The sequence below is a fragment of the Phyllostomus discolor genome, chromosome 9 (assembly GCF_004126475.2).
Source record: "Phyllostomus discolor isolate MPI-MPIP mPhyDis1 chromosome 9, mPhyDis1.pri.v3, whole genome shotgun sequence".
NCBI classification, from domain to species: Eukaryota; Metazoa; Chordata; class Mammalia; order Chiroptera; family Phyllostomidae; genus Phyllostomus; species Phyllostomus discolor.
In genome coordinates, this window is record NC_040911.2 from 79,934,654 (window position 1) to 79,953,319 (window position 18,666).

The 18,666-nt window shown below is 50.6% G+C and overlaps 1 protein-coding gene across 1 annotated transcript in view; it reads right to left on the reverse strand.

Moving 5' to 3' along the window:
• Window positions 1-10,243: 10,243 nt before the first annotated feature.
• Window positions 10,244-18,666, reverse strand: part of CDS2 (CDP-diacylglycerol synthase 2) — a 49,331-nt gene continuing 40,908 nt past the window's right edge. The window contains exons 11-13 of the mRNA XM_028524695.2: window positions 17,604-17,723; window positions 17,079-17,182; window positions 10,244-16,822 (exon numbers count right to left, since the gene is read on the reverse strand). Coding sequence (XP_028380496.1) covers window positions 16,693-16,822; window positions 17,079-17,182; window positions 17,604-17,723 — 354 coding nt within the window. The 3' untranslated portion in view covers window positions 10,244-16,692. The remainder of the gene's footprint in view (window positions 16,823-17,078; window positions 17,183-17,603; window positions 17,724-18,666) is intronic.

The following is an 18,666-nucleotide window of genomic DNA, read 5'->3' on the forward strand; positions in this document are numbered from 1 at the left end:
TCATGTGTCATGTGTACGGGAGTGATTTACAAATGGATTTATATCTGCCTATGCAATTCATCAAAGTGAGGACTTCCTTTCTGCTTTGCAGTCTACGATCTATTGGCAGCGTTTACCCCTCCCTGTGAGTCAGTGTTCTCCAGAACAGGACTGTAAGGGCTGTGATGTAATCCATCATATTGTCACACCTTGACTGTCTAGCTGCATCTCGGGGTCAGTTGGATGTTTACATGGACAGACTTGCAATTAGTTGAGGATTTTTTACAGGGCCGAGGAGCCCTCTTATCTGTGAGGCAAGAGGTCGGTCTGGAGTGGCCAAATAGAGACGAGGACTGAGTGAGACGGAAAGCAAAACCTCTCTGGTTTCTGCCTCTGCCCTCACCTGCTTCTCCTTCCACAGGCACAGGGTCCCACAGCCCTGGAGTTCATTAGAAACACTTGAGGGAGCCCCAAGCAAGGGCTGCACATCACATCTCTCAAGGCCGCCTGGAGGAGGACACTGAGCGGCATTGTGGAATGCATTATTTATTTTCAGGTCTCCCTTGCCTTTGGCAGGCAATTCAGCATTTTCACAGTCTGTCCATGCTACGCATCTCATTTAGGACATGGAGACTCGCATTTGTATGCTAGTCGAGAAAAATCATAACTTAAATGTATGCTTGAGGCTGAGTGGCAATTTGAATCGATATGCCAGTTTTTTAAATAATAAGATCTAGAGTCCTCATCCGTTCTCTTTCACAGGAATTCCAGGAAGAAGGAACATTATTTTCTTGTACAATTTGTCTGTATCTCAGGTCGTCGTCATTCGTGTGGCCAACAGAGTTCGTCTTACCCCGAATGCTCTGTGAACAAACATCACTTTTCGGCTGTGGCTTTGAGCCTCTTTCATGTTCCTGGAACTCACTTTCTCTCATAGTGTCAGATGTGATGAGGAAAACACCTTTTTTAACTGCTTGCACTTTGAGCAGCAGCTCACACTCAGAGAAGTAAGCACGAGGTGTGGGGTGAGACCCACTGTTTTGTTTGACCAGGCGTGCTGAGAGGTGGGGTTGGTAAAGAAGGTGGTGGTTGCAGCGGGCATGGCTTAGGTGATAGAGATGAGGATAAAGACCAACTAAATTACTCTGCATAATAATTTGAAAATTGCCTGCTGGAGCCTGGAAAAAAAGCAGTGGAGACTATGGAAGAGGAAGAGAGACAAGAGGGGTCCTAGCAATGGGGTGGAAGGAAGGGGTCGCAGATGGGACAAAACACACAGCAGACATAAATCACCTTTTTCTCAACTCACGTTTCCTACTTAGTGCTCCCGTTAACTTATGTGGCAGCTTTGTGCACACTAGGAAAAGATGCCTCCTCTAGACTGGATGTAGACCCCCGTGTCTGAATGCATGCAGACGGTGCCACTCCTTGCTGGTGTAGGGCCAGGAGAGCAGAGCTGTTTTGCACATTGGCCCCCATTACACGGCATCCTTGTGTGACATGCAGTTTGTGCCACAGGACCCAGCAGGCTGAGCCATGTGGCCAGGTATTAATAAACAGAAGCTGGCCAATTATCTCCTTGCTATAGGCATAAAATCCTAGAAGAGATCTGCCACTGCCAGCACATATTTTCTGCAGGAGTTGCATGGGCGGGTGCAAGCTGGCTATTTAAAAGAACAGAGTATGCCCTCACTGGTATCACTCAGTCGGTCGGGCGTCGTTCCGCATACCAACACATGGCCAGTTCAATTCCCGGTCAGGCCACAGGCCCAGGTCGCGGGTCCGGTCCCCAGTCCAGGTGCATATGAGAGAGTCAGCCTATCCATGTTTCTCTCCCTCTCTTTCTCTCTCCCTTCTCCTCTCTCTAAAAATAAATAAATCTTTTAAAAGAACAGAATACATTCAAGAATACTTGAATGGAATATCAGGAATTAGCGAAATATTTTGGAGATGGGACTATTGTGAAAATTCTTTTGCTGTTGTTCAGAAGTTGTTGTAAGACTCTGAAACCATGAAACTGCTGCAGGCGACAGTGGCCTCCTTTGGGTCAAGCTTGGAAAGACCATCTGCATATCTTCCCAGTCCCCGCCTCAGACCCAGCAGCCGCTGTCTTCCCTAAAGGCTGCTGCAGCCGATTATGTCAGTGCCCCGCCCCCATATCCCTTTGGCCCTCACCATTCCAGGCATGCAGTGTCACCCCATAGCTTGTGACTTATTGCTTGAAAGCTGCCTCTGGCTGCAGAAATGTTCTCGGCCCCCTTGGTGCAGTGGGTAGGGTGTGCTGGAGGGTTTGATGCCCCCAGAAGCTCTCCTCAACCAGTGTCAAAGCAGGCTGGAGGAGCTTTGTCACATCTGGGAGATGACAACTCTGAGGGACATGAGGAAATAGTTTCCAAAATTTCTACAGGGGGATTAAGCCCTAGTGGCCCCCAGAAGCAACCTGGTCATCGTAGACAGAGTGTCTCACTTCTGCACAGCACTGCAGGTTTGTCCTGACTCATTCCGAATAAGCTTCTGTTTCTCCTGGTCGGCTCCTAGAGAGCCCCAATCTAAAAAAGTTGCTCAAAGGATTACTTAGGTTGATTCTTTCTTTAAGTCTTCAAGTCTTGTTCTTTAGACTCCAGTGTAGATAGGAAGTAATTTTCACAGAGGCATTTAACACATGCAAATGACATTCAAATCAATCCCACTCAGTGGGCAGACTAAGAACTGTTATTTCTGCAAACCTAATTATGCTGACACCCACCAAATGCCACAAAAGGAGAGGCTGTCAAAACAAAGATAACAGAAACAAATGCAACAAAGCGTTATCAGCTCCCAGATGAATAAGACTTTACTATGAGAGGTTCTGATTTCCAAAACGGAGAGAGGGGGAGAGATGTTTCATATGTTTCCTTTCCGAAGCACCCAGTTGTGTGCCCACTCCCTGGAGTCTCTCCACGTCTCCATAGCACCTCTGTCCTAGACTAACCAGTGAGATTCTTAAAGGAAACAGGGCATCCTATCCACCTGTTGGGCAAGGCTCACATCTAACACTTGTCCTTGGTTCCTCTCTCCTGCACCCACCCTATATCCAGTTCATCAGTAAGCTCCATTGCTCCTACCTCTAGAATATACCCCTAGGGTCTCGTGCCTCTTCCTTTCCAGCCAACCCACCCTGGTCCAAGCTGCCATCAGCACCCTCATCTAGATTACTGCAGTAGCCTCCTACCTGGCCATGTCTGCTTCTGGGAGCCAGTTGGGTAGTTTTCATCTTTCTAGAAATATATCCATTTCATTCATACATCTGGAATTGATTTTGGGGGTACAATTCGAGGTAGGTTTTTCACATTGATATCCAGTTAATGCAGCACATTTATTGAAAAGAACACCCTTTCCCCACTGCAACATCAACTTCTTCACAAATCAAGTGACCAGATTCAGCAGATCTATTCTCCCACTCTTAATTCTTTCACTTTACTTACCAGCTTTATAGTTACTTCCTACAGTGCTATTTGGTTCATCTTTAGGCAACTGGTGTTTAATTTCAATGGCACAATTTAATTAAAAAAGGCATGATAAATGCTTGATTTGTTCTCTTTAATAGTTTTAGAAAGAGATTTGGGCCCTGGATGGTGTGGCTCAATGGATTGAGTGCTGGCCTGCGAACCAAAGGGTCACAGGTTCAATTCCCAGTCAGGGCACATGCCTGGGTTGCAGGCCAGGTCAGGTCCCCAGTAGGAGGTGTGCAAGAGGCAACCACATACTGATGCTTCTCTCCCCTTCTTTCTTCCTTCCTTTCCTCTGTCTAAAATAAGTAAATAAAATCTTTAAAAAGAAATAATAAAAACATTTTAAAAAGAGAGATTTGGTTTACTAGTACCAATGGTGATCAATTGAAGTCTTAAACTATCATTATGAATTTGTGCACTTAAATGTAATTAATATGTTACAATCAACTGCAGTTATTATCTTTATTGTTGTTCAAAAACGTTCCATTTTGGGGAGCCTCATCTTAGCTCTGAAGTGTTTTGATATGAACCTACTGTTTTTCATAAGTTTCTTGCCCTTTGGTATGTTTGCAACAATAGATAACAAACAGGTAGAAATCCCTTGGTCAGATGAAAATTCCACAAGATCAACTCGTAACTATGAGAATTCCCTGTGGGTGGCCGCTTATGCATAACAGATACATCCAGGGCAGAGAAAACCAAAACCGAGAGTAACTCCCCACCCGCAATGGGACCATCTGGGGGTGATGAAAAGGCAAAGCACGCAGATCAGGAAGAAAAGGGGGCAGGGGGCACCTGAAATAATACAGAAAGTATTTATGAAATTGTGCTTTGTGCCAGAAGCTGGTCTAAGCTTTGATCTTTAATATCACTATTATTGCCCTTGCTTTACAGAGAAGGAAACTGAAATGCAGAGCTCTGCTCAGAGCCACGAGATCACACAGCCGCTGAACGATGGAGTCCACAGTGGAGCTCAGGTGCGCTGCCAATCAAAACGGGAGAGAAGACAAACCATGCCTCCTCCTTGGATTGGTTAAGGATGACTTTGGCGGGGAGGGGGTTCCAGAATGGACAATGCCATGACATGCTCAGAAGCATTTCAGTGTGACTTTTAGCCCCTGCTGGCCTTGGGGTGCCCCAGGTAAGCTATAACTTCGTTCCTCTCCCTCCCTCACTCCCTCCCCGAAGGCCCTTCCTTCTCTGTCCCCAGATTCAGTGTCCAGCCCTGGCCCTGCCCTCACTGGAGTGTTGGTGCCAGCTCCTTCTGTGTATCCCCCAGGAATTCACCTCCCTGACCAAGGTGGTAATATTACAAATGAAAATCTCTAGTGAGTCATTAGTAGGTGCTAGGTGCTGGACATGTGCTTTGCACATTTTCTCAATTATCTCCATTTTATGGAAGAGGAGGCGGAGCAGCTGTTTTGTTCAAGGTCAGAAAGCTAGTGAGTCAGAATTCCACCCAGATGTGTCTCACTCCCAAGCCCCGCACTTGTGAGCCACTGCTGCCCTCTGCTGGGCATATGGCAGCACTGCCACGCTGTGCTGGGCACCACTTTTTTTTACCTAGGCCTCCAGCTCATGCCTGCTAAGTGATAGCATCTATGCGGTGAGGGGCAGGTGGAGGGAGTACTGGTCCCAAAGACACTGCAGAGACCCTCAAATCACACCAGTAAAAACAAGGTGTATTATTTTTCTGTAAAGAACACTATTGGGAAAACTGATGAAATTTGAATAAGGTTACTTAACGGTAAGGGGGCTTCAGGCCTACAACTTTTAAACAATTCAGAAGAAAGAGGTGTGTGTGTGTGTGTGTGTGTGTGTGAAGAGAGATAATAGTTAAGCAAATGTAGAAAATGTTAACATTTAGGGAATTTGAGTGTAGTATGTAGGGAATTTTTTATACCATCTCATATCTGTAAGTCTGAAATTATTTCAAATAAAAAGGTAAGTAATTGGCCCTGGCTGGTGTAGCTCAGTGGATTGAGTGCAGGCTGCGAACCAGTGTTGCAGGTTCAATTCCCAGTCAGGGTACATGCCTGGGTTGCAGGCCATGACCCCCAGCAACCACACATTGATGTCTCTCTTTCTCCCTCCCTTCCCTCTCTAAAAAATAAATAAAATCTTTTTTAAAAAAAGGTAAGTAATTGCACCTTCAGGAAGCCCCCTGCCCATGGTCTGGGATTTTCCCTGGGAAGTGATGGAGTTCATAGGAGGCTGCAGATTTATTATTTGTTCCTCTTCATGACAAGTCATGACAGCCATGGTCGGAAGGGAGAACAGGGACCCTTGAGACGGTGGAAAGAAGCAGCTACCTCTTGAAGCAGTAGCTAGTAGGGGTTTTCAGTGCCCTGAAGGGCCCTGTGGGCACCTCCCCCCACCCCAGGGCACACAGCTATTCACAACCACAGGCGATGAATGATAGGGGACCCCAAGAGGATACGCTTCCTGTGTCCAGACACTGGCCAGCATTGTGAAGGGGCTGGCAGGCCTTTCTTGTGAGGAAGAGTGAAGAGTAAGACGGGGAGTTTGGGAGAAGGCTGGATGGCCCAGGGAGCAACTGGTTGGGGGCACGTGAGAAACAGTACGTTTGTCAGGCAGAGAGGAGCAGGCTCAGTCTGTGGGGTGCAAGAAGCCAGGTGGGCCCTGGGTGGAGGTGCTAGGAGGCACACGCTCCGCACTGTGGCTCCTACTGTGGAGCATCATTCCACTGTTGCACCAGGAGGCTCAGTCAGGACCACCTGAGGCTCTCCCTAGGGGCCCTCCTGCAGAGGGTGTCACCCGCTTGTGGGGGTGGGGGTGTCTGAGAGGAGACAGACTCTCCCCGCAGGGAGTCCCACCCCCACACATGCTGATCTGGTTGGTCTGGGCTGCTGCCAGGGCATGGCGATTTTTTTAAGTTCCTCAGGTGACTCTAATGTTCAGGCAAGGTTTAGAATCACGACATGGAATGCACTCCCTTTAAGGATCTTTGATCTGGAGAAGTTGGGACCACGTGGACAGCGCCAGAGGGCCCATCTCTGCTGCAAGAAGAACTTCAGGTGCCTCGGTCAAGTGGATTTACCCTGAACATAGTCTCCATCTGATGAATGAGTTTTGGCCCTAGAAACGTGCTAAGGTTTCTTACTAAAATTGAGAAAAGACATCAAAAGAGGCTCCACAGCTTTACTCACTCCATTTGAGAGCTCCCTGGATTTTTGTTGATCTTGGAACCCACTGTAACCTTTGGTAAATAATGGGGAGGTGATGTTTTTATTTAGTGTGTTGTGGCCAGGCCATTGGTCCATTCTCTGGGGCTCTCCACGTCTTGCTTTGTTTCCCAACCCCACCTTCCCCCCAGAGACCAAAAAGGTAATGAAGCCCAAGCCCTTCCTCCTGCAGGAAATAACACGCAGGCCCCTAGGATTCTGCTCCCCGCCAGGAGGAAGCAAGCCGCTGTCAGGTGGGAGAGGGGCCACCTGGAGACAAACTCCATCCAAGCCGCTGTCCTGGCCCAAGAGTTGTATTGTCCAAGGGTCCTGAGGAAAAAAAGATGGTCTCATTGAAGGGAAGAAGGGAGTGGCCCCAGCTGAAAAAAAGTGTTGGGGACCACCCTGCCTGGTCTCAGGAAGCTGTAACCCCCCATGACTTAGGCTGAGTGAAAGACCTCCGGACCAGGAGCCACTAAGGAGACAAAACTTATTCCCCTGGCATGAATGCTGCATGTTGTGTGCCTGGCCTCCAATGCTTGATCAGTTAGCCAGTGATGGGTAAGATTTCCCACGGAGGGGGAATCGCCTAAGACAGGCATGATCACAAGAAGGCCTCATGGAAGAGACTCGGAGCTGTGGAAATGGAGGGATGATTGACATCAACCCCTGCCCCCTTGGCTTTGTCAAAGCCTGAGTCCTTGTTCTGGCTGTGAGAAATCCAAGTCTCCTGGCTGCCCTTGTCTCCTCTGCCCAACTCAGGCCTGTGGAAATAGCAGGGGCAGTGCAGCCCAGACCAGAGACAGCGGACCCCCGGGGTAATCAGGCCTGGGGCATAGAATATGCAAGATCCTGTGAGATCTGATTGCTGGAGGATGTTATTAGATTAGAATTTGAAGGCACAGACAGGAAACCAAAACTAGTCCCTTGAGCCCTGTAGTCCTTTCAAATGATAAAACTCCAAACTCTGCCCAGAATCACAGCAAGGGTTCTGTCAGCATCTTTGAAAGTCACCTATTTCTTTTGATCTTTTCTGCCAGACTGTGAATCCACAAACTAAGTCTGTATTTTTAATAAAAACCTGCTTGGGAATGGAATCAGGGTGCTCCCCACTAGAGAGAGTGGCCGTTCCATCCCTACTTCCCCACAGGACCTGGTTGTCTCTGTGTGTTTTTCTCGTGTTTCAACAAGCCATCCACAGCATTCTGCGATCACTACAGGCTGGTGAGCAGGCATCAAAAAAGTGGCCCTCAAAGTCCATAATGATGTGGACCTAACTCTTCTCCATCAATGATCTTATCCTGTCTCCTGGCTCAGAATAGTATCCACACCCTGACCACGCCCCTACACTGGACATCCTCGAGTATTACACAGGTATGTGAGACCTACTGGGTCCAAAACCAACTCCTGACCTTCCCTCTCTCTTCCCCCTCACACCCTCAACTTGTCCTCCACAGCCTCCTTCAGCTCAGAAAAACAGCACTGCCATTCCTCCCATGGCCCAGGGCAGCAGCGTCACAGTCGTCCTCAACTCCTTGTTGTCCCTCCCTCGCTGCACAGAATCCTCCAGCAGATTCGGACGATCTGACCGTTGCTCACTGCACCACCCGCATGGAGCCCCCATCCTCCCTTGCCTGGATTCTTGCTGCCCCCACCCGTCTCCCTGCGTCCACCCTTGCCCCTCTGAAATCTGTTCTTAGCACGGCCACGAAGTGACTCTGCAAACACACATTAGATCAAGTCACTCCTGGGCTCTAAACTCTCCAGCAGCTTCTCATCTTGCTGAGAGTAACAGCCAATGGCCTTGGCCCTGCGTCATTACCCGCTCTCTCCTGTACCTCACTTCCCACCACTGCCCCTGCCCATTCACCTGCTTCACCCACCACCGCAGTTCCTTGAAAATACAGGTGTCTTCACCCTTGCTGTGAGCCTGCCTGGAACTCCCACCCCACGTCCTGCAGGGTGTGTCCATTTGCCCAACCTCTGCCCAAGGGCGCGGTGGCAAGGCCATTCCCCATCGCCCCCTTTAAAATCCAACTCTCCCCAGCAGCACTCGGTTCCCCCTCCTGGTCACATTGTCTCCACCTGATGTGCTTCTCACAGGTTTGCCACCTTCTCCCAAAACACAAAAGCCCCAAAAGCCCCCTGAGGGCAAGGGCTGTGTTGGCTTCCCTCGCTGCTGCATTTCCAGTGTCCAGATGGGGACACGCACAGAGCAAGAACTCCACAGCATCTGTTGAATGCATGGAGATGGCCAAGGGTCGGAGGTGGAAGGTGGCCACTGCAGAAGGCTGTGCAGGTGCCTAGGGAGGTGGGGCCTCACACCATCGCCAGGGCCTCCTCGCAGGGAGCACGTGCACCTCACAGGCCTGGGCGAGAACCTTCACAGACGGGGCCCCTGGCTCCTGGTGTGACCAAAGAGAACAAGGCAGCCAGGGAAAACGACTGATGGTCACTCATCAGCCACGAAACCTGTAGCTTGGAGTCAGATTTTGTTGGATTTAGGAAGGGAAGTAAATGCTGTGGTATTTGCACTTTGTGTTAGGAAGCAATTCATTCCACAAGTCCCTCCATTGTAGGGTTCCTGGGGACCAGAGAGGGAGAAGCCGCTGTGCACAAGGCGAACAACCTGGAGGTCCTGCTGGCCCAAGCACTGGCCTGGGCGGGGCGGGCTGGCTGGCCACTCCCAGGACTTCAGGCTCAGGGCTCCTCCAGCCGCCCACCAGAGCCCAGTCTCAGCAGAGCCCTGAGGCGGGGAGCACAGGGGCCTCCCGGAGCAGGTGCCGCTGACCACGGGACCCTACAGGGATGGGAGTTGGGCAGCAGAGGGGAGCCGGAAGGGAGGTGGTGACAAAATCTGGCAGAGGAAGCAGCACGTGTGAAGGCCAGGAGACCACAGCACCCGGAACAAAGAAGGGTCGCACACCCAGTGTGGCTGTGAGAGGGCAAACACCTAGTGTGGGAGTCGGAGGGGACAGTGTAGGAACCTCAGTAACAAGGCTGAACTTCAACCTCAGGCCACAGGAAGTATCTAGCAGAGATACTCTGTGGGAAAGCTCACCCCAGCTATAGTGTAGGAAGTGGTTTAGCAGAGCGGCCAGAACGAAGGTGGAAGAGGCTGGCCCTGGGTACAGATGAGCTCGCTCCCAGTGACGGGCTTGGGGAGCAGAACAGGCGCGGGCGGTGGGGGCACAGAACACTGACTGGGGCAGGTGTGGGCAGGGCCAGGTGTGGGTTTGCCCACGCAAAGCCCACATGAAGAGGCCTTGCAGGTACGTATGGGTTGGAGACATGGCCCTGAAATCATGGCAGTGAGTGTGGTCACTGGAGCCCCAAGAGTGGGCGAGGGCACCCAGGAGAGGGTTCAGTGCGGGGACGGCCTCGGGCAGAAGGCCACCATCGGAGGGCCAGGCCGGAGAAGAGAGGCCCAGACAGGTGGCTTTGGAGTAGCAGCCAAGGAAGCAGGAGGAAAGCCCGGAGAGCAGGTGGCGGGGGCCGGGCAGCATCCTGGGAGGTGACACTGGTTCCACCCAACCAAGCCCCCACCTCATGCCGAGTCAGCACCCCCCACAGGAAGCACACGGATCCAGAATTTAATAGATGTTTATTTGTGCAACGGCAACATTCAGGTATATAAATAAGGTAAGTACTTTCCAGTGCACAGTCCACCACGTTCTGACACTGCGGCAGAGAAGAACCTGCATGTCCGACACCGGTCGGACGGCGCACGGAGAAGCCCGCTGCGGGGCAGACACCGGGTCTAGCAAAGCAAGTTGGGGGAAGGGCACAACAGCCGGAAAATACTCTGAACGCCCCTTCTGGGCTGGTGTTCCTCGGCACAAAGCCAGCAAACCCAGGACACGAACCTCATGGAAGTGAGACATAGTGTGCCAGCCCATCAGCAAACACACGTTCACCCGGCACAGAACCACCGGATGGCTCAACCCGGCTGAACCCTCTGGGCACCACACACAGGGGAGCCCTCCAGAGGCCACAGAGGGCTCGGCCCTGCCCAATGCCTGGGCGGCCCCTGCAAGTGCCAGGCCTGACAAACTCGAGTCAGAAGGACGAGAGGACGAGCCCAGGACCAGTCTGTCGCGGCAGCTGCTTACTGAACACCTCCACAACCACGTTCTCCTCATTCCTGCCACAATCATGACTTCATTAAGTGAAGGGGGGAGACCAGTGCACACCGCACCGTGGGCCTCTGGGTCTGGCCTCCATTCCTGCTCACACCCAGGAACCGTTCGCAGTCAAGCCGGTAACTCCCAGCTACTGTTCCACTGGCTTGGATTTCATGGGTCGTCTTTGTCAACACCGTTCCTTCAGCGTGGAGAATCCTCCACCTCACACACACACACCCCCTCCCCAGCTCCCCAGCTCCTTTCAGAAAACTAAATTACACGTTTTTCACTCAATCGGGTGCCTTTCTCCCCTCATTCATGAATCACCCACATGACCCTTTGCTAACCCACAATCCAGCGAAAGCCATCTGTCCTCAGGGGTCCCCTGCTCCTGCCCTGTCAATGTGCCACAAAGAAAGCTGAAACCCGAGACTTGACGCCGCACGGGCGTGGGCAGAGCTTCTAGGCTTCCCCTCTGGGTTACAATCTGCTACAGATGTACTCTCTCTCTCCTTCCCTCTTCCTGGCTAGTGGTGGCCACTCGTACGGGGCCCTGCTGCAGGCTCCTGAGCTGTGTGCGCCCTTGGCCAGAGGGGGAAATGGGGTTCTGAGCCAGTCACAGAGACCCTCACCCATGGAGTGGAGGCACCACGAGCAAGAGGACAAGAAGGACGAGCCTCTTTCCCATGGAAAATCTACCCTGGGGGCAGCAGGAAGCGAGGAAGGCCTCAGGCAAACCACTGCCACCCAGTGTAGGGAGTTTCAAACACCCCATGTCTCCTTCTCTTTGCCAGGCTGGCCTTGCAAATAAAGCACAAGGCGCCGCAGGTGCATGTGCAAACTGGACCCCTCTCTCAGAAGGTCCATGAGGTTGCTCTCCAGACCTCGGACCCCCAGGCTGCGTGCAGGGCAAGTGGCAGTGTAGTGGCTGAGAACCCAGTCTCAGCATTACAGCAACTTAGTATGTGCCTAGCACATATTAAGCACTATTACTAGTGTTACAATTATTATTAATGAACATGCTGCTGGTAACTTACTGGCTGGAGAAGAAAAAGAAAAGGAGCCTCAGCAGCTAGGCATTTGGTGGAGATGGGAGGAGAGGGGACAGGGTTTTCAAATAGCCAAGTGGACTCAAAACCCACTGGCCACAGAACCCTGGATATCACATGTTCTGCCCTCTGTTCACAGAAATCATCCACGTGTTCTAAAAATCCTGGCACTCTGGCATCCAAAGTTACCTCCCAAACTGCCTGTGAAAACATGGCCCACACACAAACAGGTAAACAACTTAATTGAGAGGCAGCCGCAGACAAGAGCAGTAGCCTCCACCCCTGAGAGCCCAGGTAAGCGAGGTCGCTTCTGGAGGAGGGGGTGTTGGAGCAGTGCTGGGAGCAACGGGGAGGTGGGGTCACTTTAGAGGGATGCAGGCAGTGGGCAGCTGGGGCTCTGCTGCCCACTGAGAATGGGCCCACCTTCTGTAGGGCATGTGGGCGAGCAGGGTCTGAGACCCAGAGGTGAGCCTAGAAGACTTTCAACTAGGCTCTTTCCTCAGCGCTCCATCCGAATGCCAGCACCCTCTGCGGGTCGTGATGCAAGGCCCCACCCAACAAAGGAAACCAAGTCAGGAAGTGGCAACTGCTCACCTCTATAAAGACTGGATGCTGGGCAACCGTGTGGAGGGTGACAAGAGTAACGGAAGTTTGTTTTGCTGAGACAAGGGCAGAACAATGAGGCCCTGCCCAAGAACCCGCCCCTTTCTTGGCAACGTCGTGGCTGGGAACCCGGTCTCTGGCATCACAGCAGCTTCGGTGCAAAGACCAGCTCAGTGCAACAAACACAGCCACCATTTACTGATCACTTACTACATGTCAGGCGCTGTGCTGAATGCCTAATGTGCATAATAATCTCATAGAATCCTCTCAATCCCACGAGGAAGGTGCTGTTGTCAGACCCAACTGGGCCACAGTTGCACTTAGGAACCTGCCCAGGCCTAGGGCTGTTTGAATACATCCCTACGGGCTGTTTGAACCCAAAGTCCAGCTTCTTAACTACCGTGCTCAGCCGGCCCCATTACCTCAGTGATAGGTTGTTCCGGCAGCTCCTTCGAGCCCCTGCTGCAGACAGTACAGTGAGCGCCTGCACATGGTTTACCCTCTTGTGATGTGACCATGGCACTCGCCTGGACACCCTCCCCTTAGCCCTCCTTCCCACCCTGACTTTGGAAGAACAGGAACCCTGGATACAAGTGACATCGCCTCTGCAGACTCCGCCCTTTTCTCCGCACATCGGTACAAGGTGGGCACAGATGTGAGTCACTCCAGAAAACAAAGGGCAATGGTGATGCAGGAACAAGTTTCAGCAATGACAGATCACATTGGCAGAGTAACGAAAATACACTTCCTTACAAAACTGACCCTGGATGGGACACTTAGGGAACAAGGCCACTGCGTAGCTTTCCAAGCAGTGACGTTCTTTGCCTTGAGTCATTCACATCCTCCCCCTGCCCCCTCCCCCCCATATCAGGGACACTCCTGGGCCTGCCCAGGACTCACTGACACCCTGAAGAGCCAAACTCGAGGATCCGGTCAACGCAGCCTCCAGCCAACTCAGCAACTAGCTTAGACTCCAATCCCAGGGTTGGCTCAGTCTCCGTCAAAGCTTACTTTTAGAACCTCCTTGCATAATATAAGTCAACTAACAGGCTAAGAAGCCCAGAGGAAAAAGATAAATACTATAAAAGGGATTTCAAAAGTCCACTTGTATAAGGTTAAAAGTTATAGTTCACCCCTTCTGAGACACTAGTTTCAAATATACATTACAGAACTGTACAACACTAAGAGTAAATATGTTTTAAATATAGTTATATTAAAGCTACTAAAATGTTCAGAATAGAAACAGACCAAAAACAATAAATACAAATAAGGTCCAGGCTGCCTCAGAGGATTCTACACTCAGGAGGAAACCGTGTATACTCTTATCATGCTGAGGTGGCATGCACCTGCGAAAGGGAAGGATACGGGTGTCCTGTGAGAGGTGACAGCAGAACTCACCCGGGAGGACACCGGGCTCAGCTCACGGTAGAGGAGCCCTGGCTTCTGTGACACCCCTGTCCACGAGCTCCTGTATCTCACTGCTCAGGAGCTAACGGCAACTGAAGCTCCAACCTGGTGGACAGGTCAGGCCTCCTATGCTTGTGGGAAGGAATGGTGCAAAACTTCAGATGCACTTACACCACTTCTACAAAGGCAAGTGGGGCTGGGCACAGTCTAGTCCTTGTCCTGGGGGACGGACGATAAGATGGACACTCGACTCCACCGCGGGACCCTGGGGCCGCTCCCTCCCGTCTCCGGCCCCAGCTCCCTCCCTGGCAGAGCTCCATGACTCTCGCCCACGGTGCCTTGGCAGGCTGTCATGAGAATGTATGGGATTCAAACTGGAAAACCAAACAGAAGTCTCTAAATCAGGACAGCACAACAGTTACGAGTACCAAACAAGAAAGTCAAGCATGGAGGTGAGACACTGAATTCACGACAAGGGAGGGCACACAGTTCAGTCATGTTTATTTCTCACACACGCACAAAACGGATGTGAAGTGAGTGACGCCATTAAGACCAGCACAGATACACGTGAAAACAGTCTCCTGAATCTGATCTGAGGGTGAAATAACATCAGTAAATGGGAGGAAGAAAAGCACTGTGCCACAAAGACACCAGATAGCACTGCTCTCCAGACCACCCCCCTAGGAAATGCCTCTTATTCACCAGAAAGAGTGTGGAGAAACCCCCCAAAAAACAAAACCCAAGCTGGCTCTGCCCTTCTTGCTGGTAGCTCTGGTGAGCAACCACCTTCAGCGTCCCGGGACCCCCCGCCCGGATCCTCAGACGCCCCTACCACAACCACATCCACAGGGGAATGTGCCAGGCACCCTGACGCACACGCAGCCCTCCTGGGGAGTGGCTCTCTGCTGCCGGGCTCCGGCTGGCACTCCCTGCTCCCAAGGACCCCACCACATGTCCACGACGAGGCAACACAAGACAAATGAGACTTTCGGTCTCTGGTTCAGGAAAACAAGTTCATTCTTCAATAAGAAAACTAGATTCATGACTAATCAGCTCCACTGTTTAATTCATCGCTGAGATACTGGCTCATCTTCAGGATAAACACTCAGGAAGGGCCTGACACTTGCTTTTTGGGCACCCAGGACATGACGCATCACTCACAGCTGCCTCTGGTGGCACGGACTTGCCCAGCCAGATCACGAAATACTGGAATTAGGGGACAACTCAAAAGCAAGGACCCAGAGAGCGGCATGCCTGTCCTGCCCGGGGTCCACAGCCGGGACTGAAACCCCGTGGGAAAACACAGTGCTGCATGCTCAGGCAAGGCCGTGCAGTGTCCTCGGGCTGACACGCCGGCGGGGGTCAGCCCTGCGCCAGGTGCTCCAGGGATCCGGGCTGAGTGCGAGCTTTCAGGGAGGCAGAGAGGCTGATTAAAACAGAAACCAAACAAACTCCCACCAGGCCAGGGGCTCTGGAAGCCACTACCCTGACATTTGGCAATGAGAACAACCGTGGCACAGAATTACCAACACCTTGGGCACCGAGCTCTCTCTCCTGCACCCTCTTCCCAAAGTCAACCTCTCTCTTGTCATTAAGAAGGGAAACAAAATAAATCACAGTTTTGTTTTGTTTTGTTTTAAAAAAAAAAAGGTCCCCCAGTAAAATACAAACTACATTTAACTGGTCACATTATATAAAAAGTGTGCATTTAATCTTCAGAATAGTCAAACCTCTAACTGGGTTGAGCTTCCCAGAGTTTTAAGCAGGACTCTATGGTTTCAGTGAAGAAGTCGTGGTACAATTGAAATCACTTATTAAGAAGTAAGTGATATTTAAAACACACACACAATACACGTTTGCCTTGGGAGTGAAATATATACAACACAGCAGCTACGTGGGTGGGCGGTCAGGCAACGGAGCACAGACGAGAAGCCCTCTGCTCGCTGCCCAGCGGGAAAGCCCCCGGAGAGGGTTCAGCAGCAACCAGTCTACAGCACAACATGAACGCCATCGTCCCTGAAAAGACGCAGCTGGCTGGGCCGCCCTCCAGGAGCCGCCAGAGCCTGAGCACGTGGGGAGGGGCTCCGTTATGCTACATTCTACTGCATACACTTGAAATGTTACAGTGTGGTTGGTTTTCTTTTGTTTTGTTTTTACCAGACTATCGTAAATTATTTTTTGAGCTTTCTCAGTCTGTGATGAAACAAGGTGAACCCATAACATAAAGCAGAGCTCGTGTTCCACAGGATTTGAAGTGGACGGAACGCTTATCTGATACATACGCCTGAGTCCCTCCGGCCTACGGAAGGCACACCCCCCGGAGCTCCAAGGCAGGGATTACAGAGCAGCTCAGGTGGAAGCTCTCCAACAGCACAGACATCCAAGCTGCGCACCTCTTCCCTGCGGGGGGCGGGGGGTAGGGGGGAAGCGGCAGTACAAAGACAAGTATGGGGCGCCCTAAGCCCGTCTGACCCAGTGAACAGCCACTCTCTCAGCGAGCCCAGTTCGGCCGATGAGACGGAAAAGCGGCAGGCAGCCGCTGCTGAGCCGGGCAGCGCTGTCCTCCAGGTTTTTAAACCTTTAGTTAAAAAAACCCAAATGGTTTTATCCTCATGACTTCTTCCCCACTCAAAGCTGTAGTTTACTCACAACCCAAATCATAAGCACATAGACTGTATGTACAGAATCTTCTTACAACCCACAGATAAAAAATCACTCTACCAAAAAATTAAAAAAGGAAAAGACAGTGAGTTGAAGCCTTGCCGTTGTCTAGGTCACCCCAGCGGGGCTCGCCTGGGAGCCCTGGCCCCGCGCTCAGCCCTGCTCGGACTCTCCCGGTCCTGCGCGGCCCCTGCTAGTTCTCCGTGGCATCTGCCAGCATCCCCTTCTCGGTCAGGTGAGACCTGAGCGTGTTGAAGATGTGAAGCTGCTGATCTGGCCGCAAGGTCATGAACTGCTGGATCAGCTTGCTCGGGTTCGGGCCCCTGGAAGACAATGGGACAAAGTGGCACCGCTGGGGCCCAGCAGCGTCTAGGGCCTGGTTACCCACGTGGCTGCTCCCCACTTGGGATTCCCCACCAACCGAGTGCAGGGGGGCTTCGGGAAACCCACAAACAGTAGCAACGGAAAACTGCATTTATATGTAGGATGCTTTTCACTGAAGCTGAGATATAGCTAAAATTCTAGAATTTCACCCATTTAAAAATCTCCCAACGTGGGTCAGAGGGAAAGGCACCGTACCTGATAAAACTGGCGATGTACACGTTGACAAAGGTGGCCATCAGGTACTGGCAGTCGAAGCGGTCCATGATGCCTCCGTGGCCAGGAATCGTATTGGCAAAGTCCTGTCAGAGGCAGGAGAAGGACTGGTGAGCCTGGGCTCAGCCAAGGTCAAACCCTGGCCTGCGGTCCCACCTCAATGTCCCGCTACCGTCCTGAGTAGCTGAGGGAAGCAAAGTGAGAAGTAAGCATTGGTTCAAATACTGAGGCTATAATAGGACACGATCTTAATCAATTACAAATTTTTTTTTAAAGAAAGATGTAAGATATTAACAAATAAACAGGAAATCCAACTACTAAATTTTCTTGGAAACATCGCCTTTTTTTTAACCTACTTAAATCCCGTGCACGGGTGAAGAGCACACAACAAGAGCCCAGTATTTTGAAGGAGGTGGGGGTCAGTGCGGGGGCGGGGGAGGCAGAAGACAGGCGAGGAGGGGCCTGACTGGGAGACAACGAGAGGAACAGAGAAGAGGGTTTTCCTACTTTGATTTTAAAGGCTCGTTTGAATCCACTTGCAAAGAACCCTCCGAAGGGGCCGATGAGCGAGGCAAAGGTGGAGAGGGCGATGCTGTGGATCTGGAAAGGGTACATCCGGACGATTTTCTGAGAAGAGTAAGTGAAGTAAAAGTCAAGATGCCTACTACGGGCACAGCCTTATTACAGGTTAACAAAAATAAGTCTTTATTCAGCTAACTATATATTCTCCCCACCCCTTCCTAAAAAAAGAACATAATTAGTAAAAAGACTGGTGTTTTGAAACCTCTGTTCTGGTTGAAGTATATGAAGAAAACCCAGCCTTACACAGATATGTAGTTGAAAAAGGAAGAGTATCATAGTACTGTCTTTTCAGATAATTATGGGTATTTTTTGACACTAACCAGCACTTGATAAGTGGTAGTTCCTTAAAAATTTGGGGCAGTGTGAAATCTGAAACCCTATCAATGAACCTTCTGTACCTTTGGTTAAAACCCACTGGTCTATCTGGCACTTTGCACGGATGCTTCACCATGTGCGACTGTGTTGACCACAGTCACTGGCCATTCACAAAATACTGGTTTACTGAGTTACGTCACCTTCCAAATGCAGACACATTTAGCTATATAATGGCAAAACACTGTACATTAAAAATACCACAGATCTCATTAGAAAATTCTTTAAATACCAGGAAGCTATCAAGCTCACAGAAGGCACACACTTTCTAAAATTCTACTTTCACACAAAAGCCATTTTATCACTGTTAACAGTCACTGTCAGCTGTTTGCCTTGAAGTGACAGCCTCACTTCATTCATTTCCAAGAAAAATGTCTGTCAATTATTCAAGTCTAAAACACTATAGTTTGCCAGTTCTTTTCAAGTAAAATTATATTTTTATGAAAAAGCTGCTAGGTCAGTTCATAAGCAAGTGCCCACAAGCTGGCCCTTTAGATAATCAAGTACTATGGTATGTAGCAGAAGTGATTTATGCATACTTTTCATTTGGAGACAAAGAGTATTATTAGAAAGGTGCGTATTCAAGGGCCAAGATTTAATAAAATTAATAATTTTA